The 16161-nt window shown below is 61.9% G+C and overlaps 1 protein-coding gene across 1 annotated transcript; it reads left to right on the forward strand.

The window, feature by feature from the left end:
* The first annotated feature begins 4259 nt into the window (after positions 1-4259).
* Positions 4260-15956, forward strand: FURIN (furin, paired basic amino acid cleaving enzyme). Its single transcript, XM_030317336.2, has 16 exons — positions 4260-4277; positions 7926-8265; positions 8658-8756; positions 8872-8967; positions 9321-9449; positions 9559-9635; positions 9907-9995; positions 10512-10684; positions 11374-11586; positions 11989-12089; positions 12210-12313; positions 12402-12519; positions 12602-12781; positions 13214-13338; positions 13459-13569; positions 13786-15956. Exons 2-16 carry the CDS (start codon positions 8089-8091, stop codon positions 14373-14375), a joined length of 2382 nt encoding a protein of 793 aa, XP_030173196.1. The 5' UTR covers positions 4260-4277; positions 7926-8088; the 3' UTR covers positions 14376-15956.
* Positions 15957-16161: the final 205 nt, after the last annotated feature.

Raw genomic sequence — 16161 nt, forward strand, 5'->3', positions numbered from 1 at the left:
TTTCTGGACCAAGAGGGAGAAGGAAGGGCAGGGATTGGTGGCGACTGCAAAGCCACGGTTGGGGGGCAGGGTGTAGATTCTTGAAGATGCTGGTGCCCTCAGGCACCTCCTTCTAACCCTCGCAGATGTCACTGGCTTCCTGAGGACAAGCTCTAAGGGACTCAGGTGCAAGGCACCAGGGCCCTGCATTCAGCAGGTGCTCAATGAATGTCTGCCAGACTAGACTGCATCCAAAGCACATATTGGGTGCCCAATTGTGGGTAGCATTGGCTGGGCACTGAAGACAAGGAAGAAGACACAAAGTAGGCAAAGGGAAGCTATCAAACCGGTAAGTGACTTCGGGACGTGGCAGAGCCACACAGGCAAAGGTAAGCGCAGACCCACCCCAATAACTGGGAAAATGAGAAGGGCCGGCCATGCTGTGATCCTGTCCCAGCGTGACCAGATATGTCACCAACAAATCGTTTCCAGCTCCTCCCCCCACCCACAGACACCCTGTTTGTCATATAAAGGAGGTTTTCCCAAAGTGGTTTAGCCAGAACCGGATAGGCCCTGCCCTGTGACCAGATAGGAGGAGCCTGGCTGTTGCCCTGGCAGCATTCGAGATGGACCCCAGGTGTTCTGGCGCTAGATGGTGAAGTATGGGCATGCTTTATTCAATTTTGCATGACTTAAAGGTTTAATTATTTCATTATAAGAAGTTACTGTAGACATCTCTGAAAAACGCAGGTAAGCAGAAAGGAAGAAAACAGAAAGCTCTCAAATCCCGCCCTTTCAGAGAAAATACCAATTAAATTTTGTCGTGTGCCCTTCCGTGTATTCTAAGAATGCGGTGTGGACATCTTGATTAAAACCAGGTGTGGGTGCTGCTGTCGAAGGCTTTGAGGTGCCTGAGAGTGGGGAGGAGGTTTTGAGAGGGGGGGACCCCCAGAGCATTCCAAGGGGACATGGGCGAGCCTAGGTGGGTGCAGCCGCAGGACTGAGGTTGCCCTCCAGGAGCCTGGCAGATTAGCCCCAGTTCAAAGGTGAAGAGAGGCCCGGCTGCCTGCCCCCCCCCCCCCGAAGGTGCGAACCCCTTCACAAGCCCCTTCCTCGCTCAGGCCTTACCCATCAGGCCCTGTTCCCCCGCCCACCCCCTCCCCCACCTCTCCCAGGCCTTCCTGCTCTGGACTGTCGTCACATGGTGCTACCAGGTGTATAAACTGATAAACTGTGACCCAGAGGCCCTTGGGCTCTTAAGGCCCTAAGGGGGACTTGGGCTTCAAGGCGTAGTTTAGCTCCCTCAGGCCTCGAGGCCTCAGATAAATGGTTGGGTGTGATAAAGAGAACAATACTTGCCCCCAGAAACTTGTTTCGGGGAGATAAAGGGAGAAGTGGGCTAACAGTCACCAGCTGTGACAAGCTGGGATTCTCTCCCAGAGGGCTCTCACTCAAGGAGAGTGACTTCTTTTTAGGGAGAGGACAGTTGTACGTGAAACTCCCAAATGCGAGGGGGACTAAGGTAAAGATGCTGGGGGCGAAGTAAGAACAGGTGCTCACTGGCTCAGTCCTCCCTCCGCCCCCAAGTGATGCACCTCTGAGCAATACCTCAAGGCCCAGGCAGGGTAGGAGAGGCGGCTCTGCAGCCATCTGGGTCTGGGGCCAGCCCCTCCTCCCCCCCCCACCCCCCTGCTGCTCCCCTGGGGCCAGCCTCCAGGATGGGTGGGGCACCCAGAGGCGGCCGGCGTTGCTTGGTTTCTGGCTTGACCTTTCTTCTAGGCAGGAGGACAAGTGGGAAAAGGGCACCACACTGGGGGACCTCAGAGGCTCCAGGCTACCCGGGGCCAGCCCTGTCCCTGTTTCCCCTCAACAGGGTTCTCTTGCTCACAGACTGAGGAAGAATCATGACTCACTTCCTGCCTCAGTCTGACTGCACAAGTATTGTTCTCCCAAACGTGGCTGGTGCTGGTGGGGCTACCCCAGGGTGGCCCGGATCAATCTCAGCTTTTGGGGAGGGAAGTTCCCACTCCGAGAGGGAGCCAGCCAGACAGCTCCCGGCCCCGACTTCCGGGACCTCACGTTCTAACCCGAGTGTCCGGTTTGGGCAGCGTTTGCTAGAGTAGCCGAGTGGCGCCTTCGCGCGTGAATTGAATATCATCTCCATCCTACGGAGGTCGAGGAGCAGTCTCTGCCCATCCCTCCCTGCTCCCTGTGAGATTACCCGGTAGCACAGTACATCCATCCCAGTAAATGGAGGCTCTGAGAATTAAGGAACTCGTCTAAGGTGGCGTGGCATAAAATGACTGCTGTGGGGGGCGGGGGGGTCGTGGCGGGGCGCCTGGGTGGCTCAGTTGGCCCAGCTTCTGACTTCGGCTCCGGTCACGATCTCACGCTTTATGGGTTCGAGCCCCACATCGGGCTCTGTGCTCTGAGCGAGGAGCGTGCTTTGGATTCTCTGTCCCCTCGCTCTCTGCCCCTCCCCCACCTGCACTTTCTCTGTCTCTCAAAATAAATAAATAAAAACTTAAAAAAAAAAAAATAGTGCCTCAGGGATCTGGACCCAGGCTGACATGCCACGTAGTTACCTTAGGGATATTACTTGACCTCTCTGGGCCTCAGTTTCCTCTTCTGTAAAACGTAGACAGCGCTACATAAAAGTTGCCAAAGGAAGATGTATTGTACCCACCTGGTGGGGTGGTGGGAGGAAGAAATAAGTTAACACATGGAAAGAGCCGAGAATAGCACCGGGCTCACGGTAAGCGCTTGGTGGTGCATCTTTTCGTCATTACCCACCCCCCCACGCACCCCCCACCGTGTTCCGGAGGCCACAGGGTGACACTGAGCTGCCAGGTAATCTCAGCAGGAATGGATGGGCAGAGGCTGCTCTTCGACCTTGAAATAACCCAGCCTGGGGAGCTCTTGGCCACATTTCCCCTCTTTTCTTTCTCAGCTCAAGCAGTGGTGGCCTCAGCCAAGTAGCACAGACGTTTTCTAGGGCAGGGACCCAGGGAGGGAGAGAAGCCGGTTGGTATATTGCAAAGTAGCTTGGTTTCAGGCTCCACCAAAGCCCCAGATCTCCTCCAGGCTCTGGGGCCTGCCAGTTGGGGGCAAATTATTTAAACTCTGTGCTCCTCAGTTTCCTTATCTGTAAAATGGGATTACCAATGTCGGCCTGGAAGCATTATGTAGATTAAATGCTGTACGGAAGGAGATAATAATGTAAAGTGACTGTCCTGGTGTCTGGCAGGCGGTTGGTGTTTGAAAAAAAAAAAAAAAAGTTAAAAAAAATTAAAAGGCGTGGGCTGACTGGTTCAGCTTATCCACCTGTCTATATAGATGCAAACAGTCGTGACTCCTCTAACAGTAGGCCTTGGGAAGGTGTGCCCCATCTCGGTGAAGTCTGACCTTAGGGGGAGCTACCCCAGGTGGGTCACCGCAGGACACTTAACCGGGTCATGCCCAAATTCAATTCGTGGCTCAGGAATGAGGCAGTCGTGGCGTGGGGGGTGGGGAGAGGGCCAGCTCCCCCACAATCCAGCCGAGACCGGGCTCCGCGTGCCTCCTCAAGCCCGCGGCAGCCCGCGCCCAGGGTTCCGAGTTCGGGTCTCCGCGGCCGCCTGCGCCTGCCCCGGGAGCTCGTGGCGCGCAGAGCCGAGCCCGGCGGCGGGAGCGCGGGCGGCGGGGCCGGGGTTGGGGGTGGCGGGGGACGCGCCCGGCGGCCGCCAGGGCTTTGGGATCGCCGGCTAACTTCTACCTGCCCTACCGGGCGCAGGAGGCAGAGGCCGCAAGAAGGCCGAAGGACAGGGCCGGGCTCGGGGCCCGGGGCCCGGCGACCTGGGAGAGCGGCCGCGCCGCGCTCACGCACGGGGCAGGGGCGCGGGCGGCATGGGCGGCGACGGCGGGCCGGCGGCGGCGGCGGAGGCGGCGGCGGCGCGGCGGCGGCGGCGGCGGCGGCCCGGAGCGCGGAGGTGGCGCCGCGAGGGGGAGGGGCGCGGCGGCGGAGGAGGAGGAGCCCGGGCCGCGCAGCCGCTGACAGCGCCGGAGTAAACAAGCCGCGCCGCCGCGGCCCGGCCGCTGCCCCGCCCGAGCCGGAGCCCGAGCCCAGGCCGAGCCCTGCCTGGTCGCCGGCCGGGCCGAGGCGCCCGCCGCGCCTCCCCGCCTCCGCCGCGGTGACGCTGCTGCTGGGCGCGGGGGACGGCGCCGAGCCCAGGCCCCCGCCGCCGGGCTCTCGCTCGGCCGAGGGGCGCCCGAGCCGCCGCGGCGCTCGCCTGGAAAAGTTACCCGCCCGGGCTCCTCGGGTAAGCAGGAGGGCGCGGGGCCCGGGGAGGCGGCGCGCCGGGGCGGCCGGGGCGGCCGGGGCGGCCGGGGCCCGGAGGGAGCTGGCCAGGGCCTGGGCCGCTGTGCGCGCGGAGAGGGCTCCGCGGCCCCGGCCGGGGAGGGTCGGGGCCGCCCTGAACCGGGCCACCAGGCCCCGGCCGCCCGCCGGCTTTCGGAACTGGCTCGGGGGCCGGCCCGAGGGTGGAGCCGCGGGGAGCAGGAAGGGCGCCGCGCAGCCCACCTGAGCGCGCCGGGCCCGGGCTCGGCCCCCCGGCCCCCGGCCCCCTGCCCGTGCCGGTACTTTTCCGCTTGGGGCCGGGGCGAGCCCTCTGACCTCAGGAAGCGTCTGCGGGGGCCCCCGCTGGGGGCGGGATGGGGAGAGAATTCCAGAGGCGCCGGGTGCTCCCGCCTCCCCGCCGGCCGCCGGGGGCCGCCGCCGGCTCGCCCACTCCGCGGCCCGGGAGGGAGGAACGAACAGCCGGGGGCCGCGGGGACCGTTCCCGGCCCGGCCCAGGCGCCGCCCGCGCACCTGGGCGACGGAGACTCAGGTGCGGGTTCCGCGGGCTCCGGGAGGCCGGCTCAGGTAGGTTCCGGGGCTCCCTCCCGCCGAGGCCTGGCCCAGGCCCCTGCTGCCCCCGTGGGGTGGCTGGACTGCGGGGCCGCCCGCTTGCCATACAGGTCCGACAGCGGTCACTGGTCAGTACCCGCTGTCCCCGAGCCCCTGGGGGTGCAGACCCTCGGCCGCGGGAGGGTGTTGGGATTCTGTGTTTGATTTGGGAAGTGTGAGGAGAACCCAGGTGCTGTGGCCTAGTGAGGGCTGGGCAGCTGCGGGCCAGGTGTGGACAACAGCATAGGAGGGTAGCCAAAGGTGGCCGCGGCTCAGAGCAGAGCAGAGCAGCCCATATTGGACTGTTTCCTATATTGAGCTTCCACATAAAATTCGATTTTCTAAAATGGATTATATGGCTTTAAAAAAAAAAAAGTTTGTAAACCTCGGATCTAGCAGTTTTTACCACCAAGGAAACTGAGGCCCACCAAGGAAACGGAGAGAGAAAGTGACTTGCTTGAGATCACACAGCAAATGAGTCGTTGAGCAGGGACTGGAAACCAGAATTTCAAGAGAGCCTTTCAAGTTGCCTGTAACAGGCCCTGGCTTGGGGTCTCTGCTGGAAAAGAGAGACTGGATCGGGTTTCCCAGACAGCCCCTGTCCACACCAGAGCCTCAGTGCCTGAGCACCAGCAACCCTGCCTGGGGGGTAGGCTCAGTTTGATGCTTCAGACTGGCTGGCTGTGTCAGAGGTTCCTGGGACCAGAGAAAGGGCTTTGCCTGAGACCACAGCCAGAAAGAGCACTCCCATCTCTGTCCGTGGCCACAGCCCAGAGCCGAGTCCCATGTGAGAGGGCATCACGGGAGGCTAGAAATACAGCAAGCCTCTGGGTTGAAGCTGAACTGGGACTCATAGGGTGAGTCAGAGTCTGGGATGGGGGTGGGGAGAAGCCCATTCATTCATTGTTCTCAGCGCCTGCTGTTTGGGGAGGGGGGATCTTCCCCTCATCCAGGATGCTGAGCTAGGGCTGTCTAGGGGCTTGGGGGCTCCACGGGGAGCTATATCCATCCACCCCGTGGCGGCGAGGGATGCTGTGCAGAGGGAGGCAGGCCCTTTCCTGGGAGATTGTTTGGTTGTGCCTGAAGCCTGCTTTCTTTTTGGGTGCTGCAGGGTAATTAAATAGTTGGTTAATCACCTCTAACGTCAGCCAGCTGCAGCCCCATTCACCGTGTGCTGGAAGCTGGGACTTGGTTTGGGAGCTTCAGCAGGGCTCACGGCACTGTGGTCGGGGGCAGCTCCACTTGCCATCTGGACCCAAGAGGCAGCTCTTGCAACGGCAAGAAGGGGGAGAAGAGGCCTTGTTTCTATCTGGCTCTGCCCCCCGCCCCCCCCCCCATCCTCTGTTAAACGAGGGGCTTGGGATCCCTTCACATGCTGGGGCCTATGTTAGGCCACCCCACCATTGCTAAGACCGGCTTTCTGGAACTTGGAAGTCCAAGGCATCGTGGGTCTGTGGCTTCCAGGCCTGTCCTGGAGCCCCATGGACTCTGCCCGGGTTGAGGAGGGGCTGCGTTGTGAGTGCCCCCTGCCATCAGCTGTCAGGTTATTTTTGTGTAAACTGAAAATACCCTGGGAATTGTGTGTTGAGTCCCTCCCAGCCTGCAGGGTGGGACTGCAGGGGGACCGGCCAGGGAGGCCAGTTGTGGCTGAGGGTAGCCAGCCCCTGGAGAACTGAGGCTTCCCGGTGGTGAGGGTGGTGAGCGAGCCTGCCCCGCTCCCCACGGCCTGGGGGAGCCGTGGGGAGCTTCCCTTTTGCCGCCTGGCAAGAGTGGCCTCCTTTGGGGCTGGGAGTGGTGGGGGCATCCGGGACCCTGTGGGCAGGCTCTCTGCTCTCTGAGCTTGGCACTGAGACAGGATACCCCCAGCAGCCCTGCTGGGGCCTCCCCCAGCTTCTCCCCACCCCGGGGGCTTGGCTTCTGGCTAGTCAGGGGCCCTATGTGGGGACAGTTATGTGGCCCCGGGCAGAGAGGTCCCGCTGTCTGTTTGCTGAAGGAGGAAAAACAACACGCAGACTATTGATTCAGCCTCACCTTGGCGCTCCTGGCTCAGCAGCCAGTGTTTGCCCTGGCTGCCTGGGCTCGGATTACGCAAGGCTGGTGGGCGTGGAGTTCGAGGGGGCTGCTGGGGGGCCTCTGTGCCCAGGCCTGGGCAGGGCTGGGCGGCCCCAGCGTTCCCCAGGAAACAGCCTGAAAGGAGTCTGGCTCCCCGGTTTTGCTGATGGCCACCAGTCTGGAGTCTGTCCGTGGAGGGAGGTGAAGCCACTGGGATCCCCTGTGCTCAGCCCCCAAAGCCCCATCCCTCCTATGGTCGCCCACTGTTTCTTCCCAGGGGCTGTGGGGCTTTGCAGGTAATTCTTTGTGGCTGGGTCTGCTTTGCTGAACCAAGAAACCCTGGTGAGCCGGGTAGACACCCCCCCCCCATTCAGAAAGTTTGAAAAGCCAACATTTTATTTCTTTGTACAATGTACCTAGGTAATTTGGAAAATCTACAATGATACAAAGAAGAAAATAACAATTACTTGTAACCGTCACCATCTTGAGAGAATCATTGTTAACGTTTTTGCATGCAGCCCTTCCAGATTTTGTTTTGTGGTTCTATATAAATATACGCGTATAAATGGTTATTTAAAAACAAAATGGGGTCATGTGTGCGTAGTGCTTCATAACCCATCCTTTTCGCTTTGATTGTGGTGAACATTTATTCAGTTGTTGTTTCTGATTCTGAGTGACTCAAGCTTGATACACTTCATCCCACTTCCATATTCTTGTGTGGAGAGAGGCTGAGGAGGTGTGTGTGTATGTGTGTGTGCGTGTGTGTGTGTGTGTGTGTGTGTGTGTGTGTGTGTGTATGGGGGGCCCGTCTGGCTGGCTGGCTCACCGACCTTGGGGGACTGGATTTTCACCCCTCTCCCCTGGGCCCCTTTTCAAGCCTAGATTGTGCCATGGGGTGGGAAGGCAGCTTTAGCACATGGCCGGGGAGGCACTGACGGTCTTCCCCTCTTCCTCCCTTGTCCCCCCTCAGGGCCGGCAGCCCTCCTCCCCTGCCCACAGCCCTGCCCTGCTCGGCCCCATGCCCCCGCCAGTCAGCCCCGGGCCACAGGCAGCAAGCAGGCACGCGGGAGCCGAGGCCCTGTGACCAGGCCAAGGAGACGGGGGCTCCGGGGTCCCGGCCACCTGTCCCCCCCATGGAGCTGAGGCCCTGGTTGCTATGGGTGGTAGCAGCAGCGGGAGCCTTGGTCCTGCTGGCGGCCGATGCCTGCGGCCAGAAGGTCTACACCAACACCTGGGCTGTGCACATTCCCGGAGGCCCAGCCGTGGCTGACAGCCTGGCACGAAAGCATGGCTTCCTCAACTTGGGCCAGGTAGGCGCCCTCACTGCCCGCTGGCCTGGGCGTACGACACTGCCGGGGGTGGGGTCAGTGAGGGCAGGGGTTCAGGCACCGGGACCAGGAACTGTGGGGCTTACCTGGGTAGCAGGCGTGTTGTGGGTGGCGAGGGGGATGGGAGCGGTGGCTCGTCCTGCCCTTGGGCTTCCGACATAGGTTGTTTGGAGAGCCGGGGTATCCCAGGGAGATAGAGTCCCTCTCTGTCCCTTGCACCTCCTTGCCGGGTTCCTGGGCAGGCAAGAAGATGCCCTACCAGCCCCTGCCGCCGTGAGCCTCACCGTGAGCAGCCGGTCGTCCACCCCCATCGCTCCCTCCCCGGGGGGACTGACAGATGGAAAGCCCAGCTCAGTCTCCCTGCTCTGTTGCAGATCTTCGGCGACTATTACCACTTCTGGCATCGAGCGGTGACAAAGCGGTCCCTGTCGCCTCACCGCCCGCGGCACAGCCGGCTGCAGAGGGAGCCTCAAGTGAGTGCGGCCCCAGCCCTGCTTGCCTGCCACCCTTCCCCTCCTGCTCTCTGGAGCCGCTCCAGTCCTCCGCCCACACCATCCCTCCCTCCCTCCCTCCCTCCCTCCCTCCCAGGTACAGTGGCTGGAGCAGCAGGTGGCAAAGCGAAGGACCAAACGGGATGTGTACCAGGAGCCCACGGACCCCAAGTTTCCCCAGCAGTGGTACCTGGTACATTGCCTCCTCGGGGCCTGGGTCCTCCTCTCCCCACTGCATCCGTCCAGCCCCCGAAGGGTCTCGTGGGAGGGCAAGGCTGACTTGGAAGCCTCCCCTCGTTCTTCCTCCTCCTCCTCTCTACGGAGCACTGTCTCCCTAGCGCTTCCTGCTGAGCCTGGAGGTTGCCCTTCCAGAGTTTTTTACGCTCCCATGGAGCCCAGACAGCCAGTGGCAGTGTTTCGGGAGCAGGGGGCGGGTGGAGAAAGAGGTTTTGGGGGTGGTGAAGGGATTCTTCGGGGTACCCCTAAGCTCACACGGCCAGCCGCGTCTTCTAAGTGCCGGGGTGACGGGGGTGGGTGTCCCTGCAGTCTGGCGTCACCCAGCGGGACCTGAACGTGAAGGAGGCCTGGGCTCAGGGCTACACGGGGCACGGCATTGTGGTCTCCATCCTGGACGATGGCATCGAGAAGAACCACCCAGACTTGGCAGGCAATTATGTGAGGAGGTGGGGGGGGAGGCAGTGACCCCTGTTGAGGGGTGTCTCGGGGCTGTCCCGCTGTGCCGGTGCGGTCAGACCGTTCCTGACGACGGCCATGTCCTCTCCAGGATCCCGGGGCCAGCTTCGATGTCAATGACCAGGACCCTGACCCCCAGCCTCGGTACACACAGATGAATGACAACCGGTAAGAAATGGCAGGTCCCTGGCCTCCGCCTCAGTTCTCCTCTCTGGCACTGAGGAGGCAGGGCCGGGCCTGGGTTAAGACACCCCCTCCGAAGAGGCTGAAGTTTCTGTTTTGCTCAAAGCCGAGGTGGCCACAGAGTGGAGAATGTGGGAGGGGACCGTGCACACAGGCAGGACGGCGCTCTTGGCCAGAGGGGTGGGCCGACCCGTCCCGTTCCTGAGGCCTCACCTGCTCTGTCGACCGCTAACATCCTGCTCTTGGCCCCTGACAGGCACGGCACACGGTGTGCGGGCGAGGTAGCCGCGGTAGCCAACAACGGCGTCTGTGGCGTAGGCGTGGCCTACAACGCCCGCATTGGAGGTGGGTGTGGGCCTTGGCCACCCTGTCCTTTGGGAGGGCCCTTCGGGTGGGACTTTCTCCACCCACTTCCCATCTGACCAGTGCCCGTCGCCTTCCGCCTGTGGATCCTTTCGGCCACGTGGCTATTCCTTAGAGGGTTCTCGACAGCTCAGAGAGCCGAGCCGTGGGACAGGATGAATGTTTCTCGGCCGGGGCCTCCCTAAATCCTCTCCACCCCCTCTGAGTCCTTACATGGCAGGCCTTGGTCACCACACTCCTCCGGGAACCCAGAGGCTCGTTTTAAGCCAGGGTGCGTGGTCGAGGGCAGGGTGCACTCTTTTTGTTTTTTTCCCTTCCGGGTCTCGTCTAGGAGAGGCAGAGAGGCAGGCCAGGGGGTTAGGGGCTTGGGGTTTCCCAGCACCAGCCTCTGCCCTCCCCCTGCCCGTCCTGTGGGTACAGGGCTGGGGGTGCTCCAGGGGGTGCCCCTGGCAGCTAGACCCACGCAGCATCCCTCTCCCCACCCCCCTCTGCGGCCAGGGGTGCGCATGCTGGATGGCGAGGTGACGGACGCGGTGGAGGCGCGTTCGCTGGGCCTGAACCCCAACCACATCCACATCTACAGTGCCAGCTGGGGCCCCGAGGACGATGGCAAAACCGTGGATGGGCCTGCCCGCCTGGCTGAGGAGGCCTTCTTCCGGGGGGTCAGCCAGGTGAGGTGGGGAGGCCAGGCCCAGCCTCTCGGGGGCAAGCCGGGCGCTCTCTTTTCCATAGCTTTCTTCCTGTGTTTTTCGGTTCCTGTTTGTTTATTCTTGTGTCAAATTGTCATTTTTTAAAAAGTGTTTTTTAACGTTCATTTATTTTTGAGAAAGAGAGGGAGAAAACGCATGAGCAGGGGAGGGGCAGAGAGAGGGGGCGGGAAGACACAGAATCCGAAGCAGGATCCAGGCTCTGAGCAGTCAGCACAGAGCCCGATGCGGGGCTCAAACCCACGAAACATGAGATCGTGACCTGAGCTGAAGATGGACAGTTAACTGACTGAGCCACCCAGGCACCCCCGATTTTAATCTTATACAAGGCGTATTTATTACAACGGTGAAGGACTAGAAGGGCAGAAAAGGGGAAAATGAGTAAAGATGACCCATCGCTCCAGCCTCTGGAATCACCACTCCGGGCACTTTGAGTCGTAACCTGGGTCTGTCTTTCTGCACACAGGCGACATACTTGTATATGTATCTGACCCGCCAGGGATCTCCCAGGCTGCGGGACGGTGTTGGGCGTGTGCAGAGACAGGCCCTTGAGAATGAAGCCCCAGCCTCCCCAGTCTCTGGCAGCACCTTCCCACCAGGCCTCCCTCCCCCAGGTCCTGTCTCCGAGTGACCCTGGCCCGCTCTGTTCACAGGGCCGCGGGGGTCTGGGCTCCATCTTTGTCTGGGCCTCAGGGAACGGGGGCCGGGAGCATGACAGCTGCAACTGTGACGGCTACACCAACAGCATCTACACGCTGTCCATCAGCAGCGCCACGCAGCTCGGCAACGTGCCCTGGTACAGCGAGGCCTGCTCGTCCACGCTGGCCACCACCTACAGCAGCGGCAACCAGAACGAGAAGCAGATCGTGAGTCTCGCCCTGGGTGGGGACCCTGGGAAAATGCTTGCCTGCTCTGCCCCGGGGCCCACTTTCCAGAACCTGTGTGCGGCCGGGTGATCGTGGCGGGGGTATCACGGAACGGGAGCTGGCGGGCTCTCTGAGACTGGGCCATGGGGCTGTCTGAAGCCCCTGAGAAGTGTAGCCTCTCCCCAAAGGTATACGTTGCTCTTACTGGTCCCCAACCTCGAGCTCCACCCCTTGTTCCTTGGGAAACCGAGGCCCAGAAAGGGCCGGGCATTGGCCTGTTCACAGCAAGTTAGCAAGGCAGCAGCTGGGACCGTGTGTTAGTTCCCAGGGCCTGTGGGCAGAGGGAGGGCAGGCAGATGGCCCCTCTTAGTCCCTCCACCCATCACATTGTCCTCCTGGTAGGTGACCACGGACTTGCGGCAAAAGTGCACGGAGTCTCACACGGGCACCTCGGCCTCTGCCCCCTTGGCAGCTGGCATCATCGCCCTCACCCTGGAAGCCAAGTAAGTGGGTCGGGCCGAGGAGCAACCCTGTCCCCACCGGCGCCCCCTGCAGGGCAGCCCTTGGTCTGCAACTTCTCTCTGAAGAGGCTGAGCCCTGGCCTGTCCCTCCCGCCTTTGCAGTAAGAACCTCACCTGGCGGGACATGCAGCACCTGGTGGTACAGACCTCGAAGCCAGCCCACCTCAATGCTAACGATTGGGCCACCAACGGCGTGGGCCGGAAAGGTGAGGACAGGGTGGCCCAGTGCTCCAGACTGGGGGAAGGTCGGGGGAGCGCCGCCTCCCGGCTGACCCCACCTTCCCTGCCCCGCAGTGAGCCATTCGTACGGCTACGGGCTGCTGGACGCAGGTGCCATGGTGACCCTGGCCCAGAACTGGACGACCGTGGCCCCCCAGAGGAAGTGCATCATCGACATCCTCACTGAACCCAAGTGAGGGTTGGATCCTGGCTGGGAGGGGTGGGTGGGGCCCAGGCGTCACAGGGGGTGCAGACCCTCCCTGCTCTCTGCACAGGGACATCGGGAAGCGGCTGGAGGTGCGGAAGATGGTGACCGCCTGCCTGGGGGAGCCTAGCCATATCACGCGGCTGGAGCACGCACAGGCCCGCCTCACCCTGTCCTACAATCGCCGCGGTGACCTGGCCATCCACCTGGTCAGCCCCATGGGCACCCGCTCCACCCTGCTGGCTGCCAGGTGCTTGCTCCCTCCCCTGCCCAGCTTGTCCTTTCTCTCACACTCACATGCCTTCCTTCACGCATTCACACCCTTCCTGACTTGTCACACAGTCTTAGTGGCCACCCCGTTCTCAGTGGGGGCGCTGTTGGCATTTTAGGAGGCCCGGTTTTGTCCTATGGGGCTGTCCCCACATTGCAGGAATCCCTGGCTTCTACCCACTCCATGCCGGGAGTGTGCCTTCCCACGTGTAGCAAGCACCCTTGCACGTTTCCAGAATCTTCTGGTGGAGGGCATCTGGCCCACTGAGAAACAGCCCCTACGGCCCCTACAGGCATTTCCAGCCCCGTGGGGTCCGCGTGTCGTGTACGGGCCATGTGTGGTGAGTTTGGGGCCCCCTGGCTGGGTCTCCCCGGGGCCTCTGAGACAGCCGTGGGCACCCTTCTCCCCCAGGCCACACGACTACTCCGCAGATGGGTTTAATGACTGGGCCTTCATGACAACCCACTCCTGGGATGAGGACCCCTCCGGCGAGTGGGTCCTGGAGATTGAAAACACTAGCGAAGCCAACAACTACGGTATTGGGGATATCGGAGGGCTCAGGGGAGGGGGACGAGGAGGAGAGCTGGTGGGCTCTGGGATTCCAGGTGCCGTGCTGGTGCCCCCTAACTCTTGCCTCCCCGCCAACCCTGGACTAGGGACACTGACCAAGTTCACCCTCGTGCTATACGGCACGGCCCCCGAGGGGCTGCACGCGCCTCCCGAAAGCAGCGGCTGCAAGACCCTCACGTCCAGCCAGGCCTGTGTGGGTCAGTAGTGGATGCCGTCGGGGTTTGGGGGCCTGGGGCTGGGGGGGGGGGGCAGAGGGTACCTGTCCTGAAGCCCAGCGCTAGGAGGAAAGGGGGTTTGGAGATACCCGGGCATGAGTATGGTTCCAGGGCTGGACGCTCCCGGGGGCCCACGGTGACTGCTCGGGGCAGCCGTGTCTGCTTAGCTGACGCCCCCCTTCCGCCCCCTGCCGGCAGTGTGTGAGGAAGGCTTCTCCCTGCACCAGAAGAGCTGTGTCCAGCACTGCCCGCCAGGCTTCACCCCCCAAGTCCTCGATACACACTATAGCACCGAGAACGACGTGGAGATCATCCGGGCCAGCGTCTGCGCCCCCTGCCACGCCTCGTGTGCCACCTGCCAGGGGCTGGCCCCCACGGACTGCCTCAGCTGCCCCAGCCACGCCTCCCTGGACCCCGTGGAGCAGACCTGCTCCCGGCAGAGCCAGAGCAGCCGCGAGTCACCAGAGCAGCAGCCACCCCGGCCACCCCCAGAGGTGGAGGCCGAGCCCCGGGCCAGGGCAGAGCTGCTGCCCTCACACCTGCCCGAGGTGGTGGCCGGCCTCAGCTGCGCCTTCATCGTGCTGGTCTTCATCACCGTCTTCCTGGTCCTGCAGCTGCGCTCGGGCTTCAGCTTCCGGGGGGTGAAGGTGTACACCATGGACCGTGGCCTCATCTCCTACAAGGGGCTGCCCCCCGAAGCCTGGCAGGAAGAGGGCCCGTCGGACTCGGAAGAGGACGAGGGCCGGGGCGAGAGGACCGCCTTTATCAAAGACCAGAGCGCCCTTTGACGAGCGCCCACTGCCTGCCCCTTCAAGCCCATCCCCTCCTTGGGCACTTTTTAATTCACCAAAGTATTTTTTTATCGTGGGACTGGGTTTGGACCCCAGCTGGGAGGCAGGAGGGGCAGAGACTGCTTCCCGCCCTACCTTCGGGCCACCTGGCTGCCTGAGGTGGGGCCCCAGGACCAGCTGGGAGGCAGGGGAGGGCCTCACCCCACCTCCAGCACCTCTTCCGTGTGGAGGAAGGAGTGGAACGTTTAGGGCAGCTTTCCAAGGTCCAGGCCCCAGTCGGAGTCCCTGCGGAGCGAAGCGGGTCAGCCTGTTCGGGCTTCCTGACCCGGGCTGCAGCTCTCATCCCTTCCCTGTTCCTCTAAAGCAATAATGGTCCCCATCCAGGCAGCAGGGAGGCTGGCCTAGGGGGTATTTGAAGGAGGAGGCCACCTCTCCAAGGGCTTTTGTATCCCCGACCCTGTCCCCCACGTCTGGTGAGCCTCTTGAGGAAGCGGTGATCAAAGGAAGGGACCAAGGAAGGCAGGTGCTTCCAGGGCGAGCATGCGTGCACGAGAGGTTGTGTCCCTGTGCCCACCTCCACCACATCTGGCTGCCCACCGAGCGTGGCTGGCCCGACCAGGCCCCCGAGCCAGCATCCTGACCACCCTACCTTCTCGGGGCCCCCTCCCCTCCCGCCAGGGCCCAAGTCCCTGTTTTCTGAGCCCGGGGGGCTGCCTGGGCTGTTGGCACTCACAGTCCCGGAGCCCCTGGGTGGGTGGTGGTGGGGGGCCGGTGGCCCAGCCGGCCTCTCCCGCCTCCCACCCAATGCTGCTTTCCCCTGTGGGGATCTCAGGGGCTGTTTGAGGATATATTTTCACTTTGTGATTATTTCACTTTAGATGCTGATTTTTTTTTTTTTTTTTTTTGTATTTTTAACGGGGGTAGCAGCTGGACCACCCACCTTCCCACACCCACTGTCCACTCTGCTGTTCCCCCGGCTACCCTGGCCCCAAGGTGTGGGGGGCTGCAGCATGTTGCTGAGGAGTGAGGAGTAGTCAAGCCCCCAAGTTCTGAAGAGGCAGGTGGACAAGCCAGGTGGGCCCTAGGAAAGGGGGTCATGGTGGGAGGAGCAGGCTGTCATCCGTGTTTCAGGTGGGGCTCATTGTGCCAAGGGCTCATGGGTCACTGGTTCTCCAAGTGCCAGGGGTGGGCAGGCGGTGGCACTGAGCCCCCTCCAACACTGTGCCCTTGTGGAGAAAGCACTGACCTGTTCTGCCCCCTTAAGTCCCCCTCTTCTGACGTGCCTTTTGCACCCCTCCCATTAGGACAATCAGTCCCCTCCCATCTGGGAGCCCCCTTTTCTTTCTCTCCCCCAGCCTTTCCTGGCACCCACCCACCTGCCCAGGGGTGTCCCCTCGTCTCTCATCCCCCCACCCTTGTGGCCAGCCTGGCTAATTTTGTAAGATACTGGGTTGGTGCCCAGTGATTTTTTTTTTTTTCTTGTAATTTAAACAGGCCCAGCGTTGTTGGTTCTATTTAATGGACACGAGATAATGTTAGAGGTTTTAAAGTGATTAAACGTGCAGACTATGCAAACCAGGCCCGGTCTCCAGCGTGGTGATGTTCTTCCTGGGATCCTGAGACTGACTGCATCTGGGATGGGGACAGAGAGTGGGGCCAGTTAGACGTCCCACGGGCCTCCTAGCTCTAGGGCCCCTTTTGGGCAGCAGTGGACTGTGGAAGGAGGCAGCAGCTGGAGACCAGCCCCAGGGCATGGGGGGAGTGAGCCCTAAGAGGAGGACAA

The sequence above is a fragment of the Lynx canadensis genome, chromosome B3 (assembly GCF_007474595.2).
Source record: "Lynx canadensis isolate LIC74 chromosome B3, mLynCan4.pri.v2, whole genome shotgun sequence".
In the NCBI taxonomy this organism is placed as follows: Eukaryota; Metazoa; Chordata; class Mammalia; order Carnivora; family Felidae; genus Lynx; species Lynx canadensis.